At 41.2% G+C, this 18,370-nt stretch overlaps 1 protein-coding gene across 1 annotated transcript in view; it reads left to right on the top strand.

Annotated features, from left to right (window-relative positions):
• Positions 1 to 18,370, top strand: part of LOC120860689 (fibrocystin-L-like) — a 177,416-nt gene that overhangs the window by 154,683 nt on the left and 4,363 nt on the right. Inside the window, exons 72-77 of the mRNA XM_040236441.1 lie at positions 536 to 671; positions 3,434 to 3,778; positions 9,738 to 9,889; positions 10,287 to 10,433; positions 10,792 to 10,945; positions 15,255 to 15,496. Coding sequence (XP_040092375.1) covers positions 536 to 671; positions 3,434 to 3,778; positions 9,738 to 9,889; positions 10,287 to 10,433; positions 10,792 to 10,945; positions 15,255 to 15,496 — 1,176 coding nt within the window. The remainder of the gene's footprint in view (positions 1 to 535; positions 672 to 3,433; positions 3,779 to 9,737; positions 9,890 to 10,286; positions 10,434 to 10,791; positions 10,946 to 15,254; positions 15,497 to 18,370) is intronic.

Raw genomic sequence — 18,370 nt, forward strand, 5'->3', positions numbered from 1 at the left:
TCTTTAATTTAGAGGTTGTCCTCTAGTATTTTTTCTTACATTGCATTCTTTCCTATGAATACGTGCATGCTCAATCGCTCAGTCATGTCTTACTCTTTGAGACGCTATGAACTGTAGCCCGCCAGGCTTCTCTGTCCATGGGATTTCCCAGGCAAGAATATTGGATTGGGTTGCCGTTTCCTTCTCCAGGGGATCTTCCTGACCCAGGGATCGAAACAAAGTCTGTTGCTTCTCCTGCATTGGCAGGCAGATTCTTTACCACTGCACCACCGGGGAAGCTCCTTCCATGAATTCACACATACCTTGCATGCCTGCATGCACGCTGAGTTGCTTCAGTCATGTCCAACTCCTTGCGATCCCATGTTGAATGTAAATCTGTTTAAAGTTTTTAGTTTAATATTTACCCTAAATCCATAAGACTTTGTTTTAATATTCTACGGAAGGCATGTATAAAGAATATTTTCAAAGTGCTAAATTCTAAGTATTCTCTTTCATTGTTCTCTTTAGATGTAAAAATGTTTTTTATTTTTAATAGGCTGTTCTGGTAGGAATTTTTTTCCCCACACGTCAGCGTTTGGATGTCTATGTGAACAATACATTGGTCTGCCCCCAAAATACAGTGTGGAACTCCCAACAGAAATATTGTGAACTTACTAGACAACTGTATACAGGTATTTGCTCAGAAAAATACAGCATACATTGTCTATGTACTTAATGGTGTATAAAATTCTTCATAGTGTTTCATTATTAATATTTTTAGTTCCTTAGCCCTTGACAAATACAGAGAAAATAAATGTTTACCCATGGTCCACCACACACTAAGATGTGTTCATTTAGAACATATGTGCCCTGAAAGATCCCTCCTGATGGAATTCTTGTCTATCTGCACACCTGCAGATAAAAGTCTGTGTGTACCATGGCTATTCCTTTGCCCTGGGAACATTTATATGCTACACATTTAGTTCAGTTATTCCTGCGTACAGAAGAGATTTCGCTTAGAATTTTTACCCTATGTTTGCTTCACTTCTCTTTCATAGAGGTTAGAACCTAACTTCATTGATAGTCACCAGAAGTATTGCCGAGAAAGTTAGCATAACAGCAGTTGAACACTGTGAAGTAAATATGTAAAGTAAACTCTGGATTTAAAGGAAATATATGAAAGAAGCTAACTTGCGCATTTACCATTGTTGCAAAACCGGGATTTATCTCTGCTCCTGGAAGTTTTTTTGTTAAACAGGGTCCTAATAAGGCCAGTCCACTCCTTTCCACATGTGCTACTTATCATCATATTTTAGTTGTGCCCCCTAATCTTGGTTAATGATTACATCAATGTGTGCTGTAGATCATAAATGAAGCTAGACAGGAGAGTATGAATGAATGACCCGTAATCATTACTGTCTATGAAGCAAGTCCTACTTCTACTAATATGAATAGCTGCTATTTCCAGAGATGTTGCCATGTGTCAGGCACTGTGCTAAGTGCTTTGTATATAATAACTCGCTGTTCCTATGTCCTAGTAATAACCCTCTGAGGTAGGCACAGACAAGTAGACTGAGACACAGGGCGGTGGAGTAACTTGCCAGGGTCTCTGTCTTAGCTCAGGCTGCCATAACAAAATGCCATAACCTAGACGGCTTAAAAACAGAAATTTATTTTTTTACTATTCTGGAGGCTGTGAGATCAGGATACCATTATGGTCTGGTTCTGAATACTTGCAGATGGCTGCCTTCTCACTGAAATCTCAGGTGGCAGGGAGGGGCTGGGGAGAGACCGTGAGCTCTCTGGTGTCCCTTCTTATAAGGGCCTTAATTCATCATGAAGTCCCCACCCTCACTTTCTCCAAACCTAATTACTTCACAAAGGCTTCATCTCGAAATCCTGTCACACTGCGGGTTATGGCTACCATACATGAATTTGAGTGGGGGGACCCAATTCAGTGTAGAGCAATATCGAAGCTGGTAGGGGTAGTGCAAGGTACTGAACACACAGAGTCTAAGCTCTATAACCCAGGCACTTTGTTATGCTCCATGGCCTTCGTGTAAACTAGGAGAGTCAGTGTTATTTTTACATACAAATGATTGCACCTATTTGCAGCTTAATTTTTATAAATTTTAACTCTGTTTTTTAAAAAAAATACTTTTGATACAAAGTACTCTATCATTCAAGTCAAGGAAATAGAAAGAATATCAACAGGCAGAATTTAATAAATTGGTGACAGGGAATTGATTACAGAAGTCTGCAAAACAGTACCACCACTGCCCTTTTAGAAAATTTGTTTCTGAAATAACATTGTTTTTAGACAAACATTTTGCTTTGACACTTGGAATGAGAAATAATATCCCTGTATTATGGCTGTACATATCTCTTTAGGTTGCCCAAAATGTGAAGATATGAGAAAGTTACCTAGAATAAGTGATATATGCCTCTCTAATGGTAGTTTGAGAACAGCTTCAATTTATAATACAAAAGCACAGGCTTCAGATTCATGGAATGTTTAAGCCAAATTGCAAGTAGAACTTATACTAGTAGATGTTCAAAAATATATAGTAATAATGAAATGGCTTCTTAATACCATTGCTATGAATGTCTATTATGTTAGTAAGAAATAATCTCTTTTTTCTAAGATTCTAATTTCTTTTCCTCAGTATGCCCCACTATGAAATGTGGTAAAAAGCTTCATACCACAATCCAGTATTATTGTACAGTCAGACTTTGTGTTCAATATATGTTAGTGGATTTATTACTTCTTGGACATTGTTTATACTATGCCCTAAAATCACATATATGCTTATTCATTACATATATAGGTATATATGATCTCAATCACTTTTACAAAAATTCAGTGCCCTAGAAGAATGTTTTTTGCATTAACTAAAGGGTTTTCAGTCTGAAATGTAAACTTGTGTTATTGATGTGAGATCCTTCTGAGATGTTTTCTTATAAACTTCATTTATAGCATATACTTTTGTCCTTAGTAAAATTAGAAGCACTGAACCATCAATTTTCCTTAAGAGCTGGTATAGAGCACTGCATAAATTAAATGGCTGTTAAAGTTACATTTACATTTTTAATGACAAAATGCCTTTGGTCAAGGCTTTAAAATTCTGAAAATATAAAGAGTATTATAAGTACAACAGAGATTTCTAGTTTATAATTAGATTTTATTTCTCATTAGTATATCTATAGCTAGTTGTTTTTTAAACTAAATTTAATATATAATGATTATTAATGGTATTATTTTTAAAATTAACTAATTTTGCATGTCAGTTCTATAAATGTTTTTGCTTTTAATATGCACATTTTCCTGTGAAAGAATGATAAGATTGAACTTTTTCAGAATTTCGTACATTTAAACAAATATTAAATACTGCATGGTAGTTATGATAATATAAATAAATTTAACTGTGCTGTTTTGTCTTTTTTTCCTTTATAGAGCAATTACTTCCTAACCTGAATTCCACTGTCCTTGGTGAAAACTACTTTGATAGAACCTACCAGATGCTTTACCTTTTGGTTAAGGGGACTATACCTGTTGAAGTTCATACCACTACAGTCATATTTGTCTCTTTCCAATTACCTGCTGTAACAGAGGATGACTTTTATAGCTCTCATAATCTGGTTAGAAATCTTGCCTTGTTCCTAAAGATACCAAGTGACAAAATCCGTGTCAGCAAAGTCATACGAGGGGAGAGCCTGCGGAGGAAGAGATCCATGGGGCTCACGGTTGAACTGGAGATTGGTGATCCTCCCCCTCAGTTCATAACCAATGACACCACAGGTATGAAAAGTAGACACTTGAGAAAGGGTAATGTCATTACCAAAACCGCATCCATAAATAACACTATTGAGGCTTGGTAAGCCAGGCCTCAGGAAATCCCACCAACCCCACATCCTGAACCCTCTAAGGACCTGGAAACTCTTTTCTCTGCTCTACTCCTGTAATCCCAAATTATTTTGAATTATGAAGAAACTTCAACCTCTATTTTGTTATTGTAGCAATTCACTACTTCCACAATAGGATTTGATCTAACGTAAGATCCAAAAAATGACCTAAGGAAGTGACCTTATAGTTGAGAGATTCAGGATGAGAAGAATTGGCCAATGAATGAAAAGAGTTGGTCAAAGTGGGTGGTAAGAATAGGCAGTGAGAGTTTGGTCCAGTTGAAGAACTGGAAAGGACCCAGAAGATCTGCAGCAGAAGGCTCCAGGAAGAACAAGCTGCTAGAGACGAGGTTGAGAGGTACACAGGTGCTAGATCGTGGGAAACCAAAAGAGGTTCTCCTCTTTGTAAGCCAAGAGAAAGGACAGTGGGGGTCTTCCTAAAGGAGATAAATAAACCTGTGGAGATTCTGAGAGGTGGAGTAGTAGGTTGGATTTCTAAAGTCATCTATTTACCCTAATAAGTGCAAATGTGCAAGAATATGTCCTGTCTTTCATTTCTGTGAAGGACCTAATCAGCCTTACTAGCCATCACCCCTTTCTCTGTCCCTTACTCACTATACCCTATTTTCTAGGTATCAGAGATAAAAATAAGCTCAGCTATTCTGTCAGAGGTAACTTTGGTGGCTTAAATTATGGTTTCCTCAGGCTGACTCTGGTTGAGCATTGGGGTAAATGTTCAGACCTTCAGATTTTGTTCCTCTCCATCTTTTCAAGTTGGTATCTGAATGACAAGGGGCTTTCTTGACCTCAGACCCTCCCGTTGCCCTCTTGTCCTCATAGTTTCTGTGGCAGGGTGCGTGGTCTTCTCTGCTCTGCCCGAACCTCTCTGTGGTACAACTGAACTTTCCTGGCCTCTTGACATGCAATCACATTCTCAGCTGTAATTCCATGCCGTTGTCTCTGGTGGTCAAGCCAAATATCTAGGCATACACTTCTCCAAGAAGATGAGATCTGAGTCTTTGTAGGAGGAAGATTAGCATCCAGCTTAAGCTTCAAGTCCCTTTACTTGTACAAGTCCTGGGATGGGCTTTAACTTTCAAGGCCCTGGAAGAATGGTCCACTTAATAATGTGGTCAAATAATGGACTATTATTATAAAAGTTGTACAAATAAGACTTATTCTTAAAAAGAGTCTCCATGTTGTATAAACTGCAGACTCAGAAAATCCTCATCTACCCCATTCCTGTTAAGCATCTTCTTCATCCAACTCCCAGGCTCTCTTATGTGTCCACTTAGTACTGAGTGTTCTCATCTTCTGCCACTAGGGTCATCACTCTTTTCCCCCTGCGGTTTGCTTCTGAGCTTTAACCCCATGCACCAGCCATGTTGCTCTTCTGGAATTCTACCAGTTAGGCAGGCAAAAGCTTCCTCCCTTGTGGAGATCAGCCTGTGAAAAGGCTTGCATGGATGGAAGGAAGTGCTGATCAGCTCTCTGTTGAAGGAAATAGGAGGCACAGGCTTGTGTTTGCAGCCAGATCTTCCACTGGGCTTCCCTGGTGGCTCAGCTGGTAAAGAATCCGCCTGCAATGTGGGAGACCTGGGTTTGACCCCTGGGTTGAGAAGATCCCCAGGAGCAGGGAATGGCTACCCACTCCAGTATTCTGGTCTGGAGAATTCCATAGACTGTATAGTCCATGGAGTCGCAAAGAGTCAGACACGACTGAGTGACTTCACTCTCTGCCCAGTCATAGGTTACTCTTCTTCATCAACCTTGGGTTTCCTTGTATCTACAGGATCAGGGCTTTGGGATCAACATAGTCTCTAATTTAGTCTAGGAGTTGCATCAGGTTCAGATACAGGTCTATGTATATAGATTGCTCACTGACTCTAAAAAATTCCCTGGTAAGCCCTTACGTGTATTGAGTTCCAGTACTTACTACACTAGCCACTCTAATGTCAAAAAAAAAATGTGATTTATTTCCTGTATGTAATCTAAATTGCTTCACATACAACCTCTCCTACCCTCCCTTCTCTTAAAGCAGTTTTATCTTGCTCGCCAGATTTAGATACCCAGATATAAGCACACTGCAGTTTAAGAACATGGAATTAGGGGCAGGAGGAAAGATAGGCTAACGGCTTGTTTCTAAGACTTAAACTGAATTAGGGTTTGAGGTCTCAAGGAAAGCCCTATAACCTGGCAAGGTGTGATATCACAGCAAAATTTTGCAAAGTGGCAAGAAAGATATGCATGGAGTAACACTTCTGGCCCCTCACAGCCTTCACAAAATGTTAGGACATCCATAAGTTTCCAGGTGTCCTAGAAAGTGGTTGCTTAAGTACTGAGGGGACCTCTGGACAAAGAGTCGTGTCAGGAAAAGCAGCTTTTCAAGTGAAAGTCTTTGGTTTCTAGCTGGCAGTCAGCAGAAATGGATGCCTTCACATATCAGATGGTCAGAGAGAACCTGTTAACCATGCCAGCAGGTCAGATGTGCCACCCTGCACCAAAAACCAGCGAGGAGAGATGGTAGTAGCAGTGTATGGATGTAAAGCACCTTTGTACAGCTGCCGTGAGTTCACGTGGCATACCCAGAAAGCCATCTTGTAGGAGAGTGTGTGTGGGGGGAGAGTCTGAAAGATTGCCATTTATCCTGAAGAGATTGAATCAACCAAAAGAAGCCTTTAGATGGTAACGATAACCCTGTATGTGAGACAGCAAAAGAGACACAGATGTATAGAACAGTCTTTTAGACTCTGTGGGAGGGGGAGAGGGTAGGATGATTTGGGAGAATGGCATTGAAACATGTATAATATCATATGTGAAACGAATCGCCACTCCAGGTTCGATGCAGGATACAGGATGCTTGGGACTGGTGCACTGGGATGACCCAAAGAGGATGGTATGGGGAGGGTGGTGGGAGGGGGGCCCAGGATGGGAAACACATGTACACCTGTGGCGGATTCATGTTGATGTATGGCAAAACCTATACAATATTGTAAAGTAATTAGCCCCCAATTAAAATAAATAAATTTAAATTAAAAATAAATAAAATGGACAGGGACTAAAAATACCTGAGACTGTGATTTTCAGTGTCACATGAGACCTTCTGCCCGAGAGCACTGCCTGAGCACACTAAGCTTGAGGGCCTAGCCTTCACGGAAGAAACTCAGTGACTAAAGCCCTCAGGGCATGAGTCTGGATAAGGAAGGTGCTAGACATGTAGGAACAATACACCAAAACATTGGCTGTGGTTGTTGTTGGTTTTTTGTTTCTTTTTTTTTTTTGGAATATAATTGATTTTACAATGTTGTGTCAGTTTCTGCTGTACAACGTCATGAATCAGCCATTGTTGTTGTTCAGTAGCCCAGTTGTGTCCAACTCTTTGCAACTCATAGAGTGCAGCACGCCAGGCCTTCCTGTCCATCACCATCTCCCAGAGTTTGCCCAATTTCATGTCCATTGCATCACTGATACCATCCATCCATCTCATCCTCTGATGCTTTCCCAGCATCAGGGACTTCTCCAATGAGTCGACTGTTCACACCAGGTGACCAAAATACTGGCACTTCAGCTACAGCATCAGTCCGTCCAATGAGTATTCAGAGTTGATTTCCCTTAATATTAACTGGTTTGATCTCCTTGCTGTCCAAGGGACACTCAGGAGTCTTTTCCAGCACCACGGTTCAAAGGCATCAATTCTTTGGCGTTCTGCCTTCTTTACAGTCCAGCTCTCACAATAGTACATGACCACTGGGGAGACCATAGCCTTGACTATACAGACCTTTGACAGTAGAGTAATATATCTGCTTTTCAACACACTGTCTAGGTTTATCATAGCTTTCCTGCCAAGAAGCTAATGTCTTCTGATTTCATGGCTACAGACACTGTCTGCAGTGATTTTAGAGCCCAAGAAGAGGAAATCTGTCACTAGCTCCACCTTTTCCCCTTCTATATGCATGAAGTAATGGTACTGGATGACATAATCTTAGTTTTTTTAATATTTAGTTTTAAGCCAGCTTTTTCATTCTCCTTCACTCTCATCAAGAGGTTCTTCAGTTCCTCTTCACTTTCTGCCATTAGAGTGGTATCATCCACACAAGTGAGGTCATTGATATTTCTCCCACCTATCCTGATTCCATCTTGTAACTCATCCAGCTCAGCAGTTCTCATGATGTGCTCAGTGTATAGGTTCAATAAACACAGTGACAGCCCAATTGTACTGCTTTTTCAATCCTGAACCAATCGACTGTTCCATACAGGGTTCTAACTGTTGCTTCTTGACCTGCATACAGGTTTCTCAGGATACAGGTAAGATGGTTGGTATCCCCATCTCTTTAAGAGTTTTCCACAATATTTTATGATCCACACAGTCAAAGGCTTTAGTGTAGCTGATAAAAGAGAGGTAGATGTTTTTCTGGAATTTCCTTTCTTTCTCTATGAACCAATGAATGTTGGCAATTTAAATCTCTGGTTCCTCTGCCTTTTCTAAATCCAGCTTGTATGTCTGGAAGTTCTTGGTTCTCATAATGCTAAAGCCTAGCATGCAAAATTTTAAGCATGACCTGATTAGATGATTAAGCAGGTTCTGATTAGACCTGGGAGATGAGGCAATTGTCCAAGGATTAGATCATTCTTTAATACTACCCTAAGGAGGGGATACATATGTATATATGTGTACATATATCCCCTCCTTCTTGAGCCCCCCTCCCACCTCCCATTCCACCCATCTAAGTTATCACAGTTCCAGCCATCTAGGTCATCAGAGCACTGAGCTGAGCTCCCTGTGCTATATGACAACTTCCCACTAGCTGTTTTACACATGGTAGGGTATATATGCCAGTGATACTCTCTCAGTTCACCCCACCCTCCTTCTCCCACTATGTCCACAGGGTCCATTCTCTACGTCTGTGCGTCTGTTTCTGCCCTGCAAATAGGTTCATCAGGACCATTTTTCTAGATTCCATATATATGCATTAATATACAGTGTTTGTCTCTTTCTGATGGGCTTCACTCTGTAGTTGTTTCTTAAATGATCGCTCTGACTGCAGTGTGTAGAGCAGAATGCAAGAGGGAGAGAATGGATGCCAGGAAGCCGGTTTGAAAGCTGTTTTCATATCTCTGCTGCTAATGGGTTAACTAGGATTTGGGCAATGGAGTCAGAGAGATTTCGAAATGGAGAACTGATTATATAGTGTGGGGAGAGGTGAAGGAGAAGAAGGGCTCAAGTGAGAGGTCCAGGCTTCTCTGACAAGAGGTGCCCCTTCACAAGGTAAAGAGCCTTAGCGGGGCAAGTAGGTTTACAAGGAACCGCAAAGCTAGAAAAAGGGAGCAGAAACTACCTACAGTGTCAGAATCAACCTTGAAAATTGTCAGTGTCCAGAGCAAGGAACATTTTTGTTAGTAATTTAATGATAATGTTAGCCACTCATTAATACATACTATAGATTCAATGATGCTAATTATCCTTCCGTTCTGCAATTAACATTCTATTTTTTTAAAGTAATATTTGATGATAGACGTACATGAGAGTGCTTCACTTCAAAAACAAAGAATGACATAGGAAAGTGTTAAATTAAGAAACATTTTTCCCTGCATGCTTTCACTCATTTTTCTTAAAATTATATTATCATCTTTGTTTTCTTTTTTCTTTAATTCTAGCTAATATATATATATATTCTACAGAGTTTTTTACTTTCCTGACCTCCTTAGAATGACTTTGTCATGTTTAGCTCAGGTGTGGTTAGCAAGCTGTAGAATTCTCTAATGTGGATGGAGCAAGTGGCACAAAGGAAAACTGAAGTGAAATATTCTCACACGTTCTCCCTACTCCATATTCTTACAGTCCACTTTCCTTATAGGTCAGATGCAGTTACCTGAACTCCAAGAAATTGCTGGTTCTCTTGGACAAGCTGTAATTTTAGGAAAAACCAATAGTGTCCTCGGGTTTAATGTCTCTTCCATGTCTATTACCGATCCTATCCCCAGCCCCAGTGATTCTGGCTGGGCTAAGGTAAGAAAATGCAACTAGAAAGATGTATTTTGCTATTTAACACATTGCTTCTTCTTTATTTTAACTGTTCTTCTATTTCAGAACAGTAATATAGAGAGGATGTCTTTCTAATTGTTGCCTGTTTTTTTTTTTACAGTATTGCCAAAATCATAAAGTAGTTGAAAAAGGAGTGTATCTTCTAAAAAAGTATTTATTGGTGTAAAATATGCTTTGCTTTGATTATTTACAACAGTGCTTCATGAATATGCTCTAGAGGAAATATTGTAATAATATCGATTTCACGCCTGGAACATGATTTTAACAATGAATGTTAAACACTTAGCCTTGCTAAGACGAGTTTGCCACTGAATGTAGTTTATCATGTGATAACCACTCTATCGCTCATGACCGTTCACAGGTGGCTGCCCAGCCGGTTGGAAGGCTCTCATTTCCTGTTCATCATGTGGCCTTTGTGACTTCGCTTTCAGTGATCACTCAGCCGGTGGCCACACAGCTAGGACAGCCATTTTCTCAACAGCCTTCAATAAAGGCAGAAGATGCCGATGTAAGTTATAACCCAGAGATTTATTTCAGTGGAAGAATGAAGTTATCAGTTCTGGAGGGTGAGCCAACTTCACTAATCCTGGTACACTGGCAACCTGGGAATGGCACTGCCTCTTCAAATTTGGACTGTTATCTATGAATATCATCTTTTACTGTTTTAAAAATGTGCCTTTTCTGTGAACTTGCTCCACAGCTTGTTATTTGAACTCTTTGTGTAGGAAAAGGAGCTTCTGTAGATTTAAAATTTGAAATGAGACATTCAAAAAGATAAAGTTCCATATATCTTTTTTTTTTTAGGGAAAAAAAAAAAGCATGGTAACAGGCCAATTGCTGTAATTCTCTACTCTCTTTTTCTTTAGGGTAATTGTGTATCAGTTGAGATTACTGCACTGGCGTTGAAGGCCGTTCTAAAGGACTCCAATAATAACCAAATCAGTGGACTTAGTGGAAATACAACAATTCCGTTTAGCAACTGTTGGGCCAACTACACAGATCTTACTCTTCTTAGAACAGGTGAGTGTACTATTTTTGATCCTCACATGTATACCCATAAATAAGGATAATTATAATTTCCTTTTAATGAACAAAGCAGTCTATACTACTCTGGTCAATAAATTATAGAAATCAGAATGTCTAGCTTACAAAAATATATCTAATATGCAAAACAAGGTAAAAAAATAAGCAATTAAGAGAATTAAAACAGGTAATTTGAGGATGTAAATCAAAATTATATCATGATTCATATTTTCTTCCTTATCCATATGTAATTTTTCTAAATTTTCTATGTGAGAATTACATATTACATGTATAGTAGGAAAATTTAATATATATAGTTTTCAGTTCAAGAAAAGAAAAGATAGTATCGGGTAATTTTAATGGCCCATGCTGGAGTTCAGAGTTGGGCTGGAAAGTGGGTTCTAGTCTTTCTATAAGCCAATGCAAAGGAGAAAACATGAGCATTTTCATGATTCATAGCTCCCTAAAGATAAAACAGTCGCTCTGATGAATTACAATTTGCTCTGAGACCAGAACAGATGTCTCCTGTGAGTTCTCATGAAGTATATTCATGATCTCTTCAAATGGTTAGCGTAAATATAGTCACAACTCCCACGGTGAGGTTTCTTATATTATTTCCATGTGGACTGATGGCATAGCTTCAACTGGTAAAAGCCTTTCTACCATGGCAAAAATGATACATCCAAAAAATAGGTCTCTAGTGATGATAGATGAATCAATGTCAAAAGGAAGGAAATAGACTCTCTGTACTGGAGACAGACCAGCATTACTCTGTTTACCTCAACCCAGGGCTCATTTAGGACCTTTATAAGCCCTAACTCCTGAAAGACTTTTATCTCAGCCCTCACTCTCCTCACCAATGTTATTTCAAACATACACATACTAAAGGTCAGAATAAAAGCCACAATAGGGCTTTCCTGGTGGCTCAGTGGGAAAGAATCCATGTGCCAGTGCAGGAGATGGGTTTGATCCCTGATACGGGAAGATTTCACATGCCACAGAACAACTAAGCCTGTGTACCACAACTGTTGATCCTGAGCTTTAGAGCCCACGCTCTGCAACAAGAGAAGCCACCACAATAAGAAACCCTTGCACTGCAATTAGAGTTGCCCCTGCTCACCACAGCAATGAAAACCCAACACAGCCAAAAATAAATTCTCTTTAAAAAAAAAAAAATAAAGAGTAAGAGAAGTTAAAGAAATTCTAATGATCTGGATTTTTTTCATAAGACCTAAATATCAAAAGCAAAAATCATTCCAAAAGAGAGAAGCTTGATCTTCCTACTGGGCAGCAATATCTCAACCTGGAGTTTGATGGAAATCTGGTGGCAATGAGCTCAACATTGTGCCCTGGGGCAAGAACCTGGAGTGTCCTATAAGTTCTAACAGTCAGCCTAAATGATAGGCTATGAGGCACTTGACAAGAACCCCATCTGAGACAAGGTTGCCCACCTCCCTGGGAAGGTGGACTAAGAAGGTGCCCAGTGGCAAAGACCCAACCTGAGGATCAAGGTCTTCATACTACCACTTTCAAAGGCAGTGTTCCAAAGTAACTGGGATCACTAGAGTGCTGAAGCAATAATGTAGATTTTGACACTTTTCATGATAACAAAATAGTGCTCTCCTTTTATCCAGTAAATTTTCCTTTAGAGTTCAAATCTTCCCTTGGAGTGCCTATCTGTTATTTCTAATTCTCCTCCTCCCTCCCTCCCTTCCTCCTTTCTTCCTTATTTCTTGCTTTCTCTTTTCCCATAAGTGTAGACTTTCAGTTCCCTGCTTGTGTACAGTAAGGAAGGTCAAATATAGTCATCTCTTCATGATTTTTAGATAGGTTAGCCAGTTTGTTGGATATGCAGATGACACCACCCTTATGGCAGAAAGTGAAGAGGAGCTAAAAAGCCTCTTGATGAAAGTGAAAGAGCAGAGTGAAAAGTTGGCTTAAAGCTCAACATTCAGAAAACAAAGATCATGGCATCCGGTCCCATCACTTCATGGGAAATAGATGGGGAAACACTGGAAACAGTGTCAGACTTTATTTTTGGGGGCTCCAAAATCACTGTAGATGGTGACTGCAGCCATGAAATTAAAAGACACTTACTCCTTGGAAGAAAAGTTATGACCAATCTAGACAGTATATTCAAAAGCAGAGACATTACTTTGCCGACTAAGGTCCGTCTAGTCAAGGCTATGGTTTTTCCTGTGGTCATGTATGGATGTGAGAGTTGGACTGTGAAGAAGGCTGAGTGCTGAAGAATTGATGCTTTTGAACTGTGGTGTTGGAGAAGACTCTTGAGAGTCCCTTGGAATGGACTGGAATCCAACCAGTCCATTCTGAAGGAGATCAACCCTGGGATTTCTTTGGAAGGAATGATGCTAAAGCTGAAACTCCAGTACTTTGGCCACTTCATGTGAAGAATTGACTCATTGGAAAAGACTCTGATGCTGGGAGGGATTAGGGGCAGGAGGAGAAGGGGACGACAGAGGATGAGATGGCTGGATGGCATCACAGACTTGGTGAACGTGAGTCTGAGTGAACTCCGGGAGATGGTGATAGACAGGGAGGCCTGGCGTGCTGCGATTCATGGGGTCGCAAAGAGTCGGACACGACTGAGCGACTGAACTGAACTGAACTGAACTAGCCAGTTTGTAGATTAACCACTGTAAAACTGTACAAACAACAAAGCATATGCAAGAAAAGTGAGGAAGTGTCTTTCCATTGCTCCTTAGTCAAATGTTCAATGATCAGACAAGGCTCAGCACCCTCAGCTCTCTTCCATACTGTCCTTTGTTTCAAATAGCCAGTCCTGGGCACTAGGAGAGAACCCCTAAGAAGTAGGTATTGATGCTCCAGAAGGAAAATCTATCCAGAGTCCTCTTGTCCATAGCTGATGAGCAGATAGAAGTGAAAGTGCTAGTCGCTCAGTCCTGTCTGACTCTTTGTGACTCCATGGACTATAGCCCACCAGGCTCCTCTGTCCATGGAATTCTCCAGGCAGGAATACTGGAGTGGGTAGCCATTCCCTTCTCCAGGAGATTTTCCTGACCCAGGGATTGAACCTGGGTTTCCTGCACTGCCAGTGGATTCTTGACCATCTGAGCCACCAGAGAAGTTAACTATGGCACATAGAACACTTCTAACTCTGAGACCCTCTTCCTTTGATTATCTGTTTGTTTTAATGCACTTCCAACTGGGTTTTCATCAACTTACAAATACTGTATAACCCTTAATGAAATACTTTTGGAAACTGAGTCAAATGAACTGAAGTATAAACAAGTGTAGAGAGGGTCTCAGAGTTAGAGGTGTTGTATCTGCCATAGTTAACTTCCCTGCTGGCTCAGATGGTCAAGAATCCACCGGCAGTGCAGGAAACCCAGGTTCAAACCCTGGGTCGGGAAAATCTCCTGAGGTACCATTTCACACCAGTCAGAATGGCTGCGATCCAAAAGTCTACAAGCAATAAATGCTGGAGAGGGTGTGGAGAAAAGGGAACTCTCTTACACTGTTAGTGGGAATGCAAACTAGTACAACCACTATGGAGAACAGTGTGGAGATTCCTTAAAAAACTGGAAATAGAACTGCCTTATGACCCAGCAATCCCACTGCTGGGCATACACACCAAGGAAACTAGAATTGAAAGAGACACATGTACCCCAATGTTCATAGCAGCACTGTTTATAATAGCCAGGACATGGAAGCAACCTAGATGTCCATCAGCAGATGAATGGATAAGAAAGCTGTGGTACATATACACAATGGAGTATTGCTCAGCCATCAAAAAGAATACATTTGAATCATTTCTAATGAGGTGGATGAAACTGGAGCCGGTTATACAGAGTGAAGTAAGCCAGAAAGAAAAACACCAATACAATATACTAACACATATATATGGAATTTAGAAAGATGGTAACGATAACCCTGTATGTGAGACAGCAAAAGAGATGCAGATGTACAGAACAGACTTTTTGACTCTGTGAGAGAGGGAGAGGGCAGGAGGATTTAGGAGAATGGCATTGAAATATGTGTAATATCATATAAGAAACGAATCGCCAGTCTAGATTCTATGCAGGATGCAGGATGCTTGGGGTTGGTGCACTGGGATAACTCAGAGGGATGGTGTGGGGAGGGAGGTGGGAGGGGGGTTCAGGAGTGGGAACTTATGTACACCCGTGGCGGATTCATGTTGATATATGGCAAAACCAATACAGTATTATAAAGTAAAAAATAATAATAATAATAAAATCTAAAAAAATGAGAACAAGAAACAAAAAAAAAGGAAGTCAACACTTCTGATTATTTTTCCCCTTAGGAAAAAATTTTAAGATTGAATTTATCCTGGATGAGTTTGTTCGGGTGGAGTCCCAGCCTCTCAGCCTGGCTTCACAGTCTGTCTCCAGCCCAGGCAGTAGCAGCGGTGGCAGCAGCAACAGCAAAGCGTCCACTGTGGGCACAACTGCCCAGATAGTGACTACAGTAATAAGCTGTCTGGTGGGAAGAGTGTTGCTCATGGAAATATTTATGACTGCAGTTTTGACATTGAACGTACTCTAGGTAAGCACGGTACATGCTGTTTGTCTCCACATAGTAAAGTATCAGAAAATGTTTGCTGAATAAAGACAGCAGCGTGGCACCACTATGGACACAAAGACAGTCTCGGCCATTAAGAAAGTTGTTGTCGTTCAGCTGCTCTGTCGTGTCTGACTCTTTGTGACCCCATGGACTCTTGCACCCCAGGCTTCCCTGTTCTTCACCATCTCCTGGAGTTTGCTGAAACTCGTGTCTGTTGTGTCCATGATGCCATCTAACCACCTCATCCTCTGTTGATACAGCTAGTGAATTGAATTTGGTACTCAAAACTGAGACATACACTTTTCTTTCCTTCTTTGTTCTCCTTAATTAGTAATACTTGTTATTATTGTTCAGCTGCTCAGTCATGTTCAACTCTTTGCCGCCCGATGGACTGCACACCGGGCTTCCCTGTCCCAGAGTTTGCTCAAATGCATGATCATTGAGTCGGTGATGCCATCCAACCATCTCATCCTCTCTTTCCCCCTTCTCCTTCTGCCCTCAATCTTTCCAAGCATCAGAGTCTTTTCCGATGAGTTGACTCTTCACATCAGGTGGCCAAAGTATTAGAGCTTTAGCTTTAGCATCAGTCGTTTCAGTGAATATGCAGGGTTGATTTCCTTTAGGATGGATTGGTTTGATCTCCTTGCTATCCAAGGGAGTGATAGCTTCAAATGTAAAGACAAAACCACTCTGTGGAAATGTCATTCCATTATATGATGGGGTATAAGAATGTGGGGAGTGAGAAATTCAGGTTATGTCAGTATTCTTTCAGTTACAAGGTACAGAAGCTCAGCTCCAGTTGGTTTGGACAATAAAGTGAACTCGCTTAACTGAGATACTCAAAAGTAATGTGATCTGGAAGAGCAAGAACCAAAGACTCAAATGACATCATCCAGAACCTGAGTCTCCATCTCTCCTCTCCATTCTCCTCAGTGATAGGTTCACTCCCAGACTCTCTTTCTCCATCATCCACCCCAACCCTCATGTACAAATACCACCAGCATCTTCATGTTTACATTCTAATGCAGCTAATGTAGAAAGAACAAACCTCTTGCCGAACACTTCCAGCAAAAGTCCCAAAGTTATTGTCATTGACTCAGCTTGGGTCACATGCCCATTCCTAAACCATTTTCTGTGGCCACATGTTGTCATAAATTTGTGAGGAGATACCCCATGTCCAAGGGCAGAGAATCCCCATCAAGACGGTAGGAGGAACAAAACTGTGTTTAGAATAGAGCCCCATACTGGTCAGAGACGCTCAGAGGGTTCAAACAAACCTTGTGCACACCAGGACCCAGAGACCTCACAGAGACAGAGAGAATTGTGTTTGTGCATCTCCTGTGGAGGTGCAGGTCAGCAGTGGACTGCACCTGGGGCAGAGGCTCTGGATGCAGCAGGTCTGGGTATGGCATGAGGCCTCTTGGAGGAGATCTCATTAACCCCACCACAGAGCTGCCCGAACTCACACAGGACAGGGGAAACAGACTCTTAGAGGGTGCAAACAGAACCTTGTGCCAACCAGGTCCCAGGAGAAAGGAGCAGTGACCCCACAAGAGACTGACACAGACTTGCCAAGGAGTGTGGCAAGAGTCTCCAGCAGAGGTGTGGGTCTGCAGTGGCCTGCTGCAGGGCTGAGGGCACTGAGTGCAGCAGTGCCTGCATGGGACCTTTTGAAGGAGGTCGCCATTATCTTCATCACCTCCACCATAGTTTGGCCCCAAGTCAAAGAGAAGGAAGGGAACACAGCCCCACCCATCAACAGAAAATTGGATTAAAAATTTTACTGAGCCTGGCCCCACCCATCAGAACAAGACTTAGTTTCCTCAGTCTCTCCCATCAGGAAGCTTCCATAAGCCTCTTATCCCTCTCCATCAGAGGGCAGACAGACTGAAAACCTCAATCACAGAAAACTAACCAATCTGATCACATGGACCACAGCCTTGTCTAACTCGGGGAAACTCGAGCCCTGCTATGTAGGGCCATCCAAGACAGACGGGTCATGGTGGAGAGTTCTGACAAAACGTGGTCCACTGGACAAGGGAATAGCAAACCACTTCAGTATTCTTGCCTTGTGAACCCCATGAACAGTATGAAAAAACAAAAAGAGAGGACACTGAAAGATGAACTTCCCAGGTCACTAGGTGCCCAATATGCTACTGGAGATCAGTGGAGAAATAACTCCAGAAAGAATGAAGAGACGAAGCCAGAGCAAGAACAACACCCAGTTGTGGATGTGACTGGTGATGGAAGTCTGATGCTGTAAAGAGCAATACTGCATAGGAACCTGGAATGTTAGGTCCATGAATCAAGGCAAATTGGAAGTGGTCAGACAGGAGTTGGCAAGAGTGAACATCGACATTTTAGGAATCAGTGGACTAAAATGGACTGGAATGGGTGACTTTAACTCAGCTTACTATTATATTTACTACTGTGGGCAAGAATCTCTTAGAAGAAATGGAGTAGCCATCCTAGTCAACAAAAGAGTCTGAAATGCAGTATCAAAAACAATAGAATGATCTCTGTTTGTTTCCAAGGCAAACCGTTCAATATCACAGTAATTGGAGTCTATGCCCCGACCAGTAATGCTAAAGAAGCTGAACGGTTCTTTGAAGACCTACAAGACCTTCTAGGACTAATGCCCAAAAAAGATATCCTTTTCATTATAGGGGACTGGAATACAAAAAATAGGAAGTCAAGAAATACCTGGAGTAACAGGCAAATTTGGCCTTGGAGTACAGAATGAAGCAGGGCAAAGACTAGCAGAATTTTGCCAAGAGAATGCACTGGTCACAGCAAACACCCTCTTCCAACAACACAATGAAGACTCTACACATGGACATCACCAGATGGTCAATA

Source organism: Oryx dammah, unplaced genomic scaffold, assembly GCF_014754425.2.
Source record: "Oryx dammah isolate SB20612 unplaced genomic scaffold, SCBI_Odam_1.1 HiC_scaffold_11163, whole genome shotgun sequence".
Classification (NCBI taxonomy): domain Eukaryota; kingdom Metazoa; phylum Chordata; class Mammalia; order Artiodactyla; family Bovidae; genus Oryx; species Oryx dammah.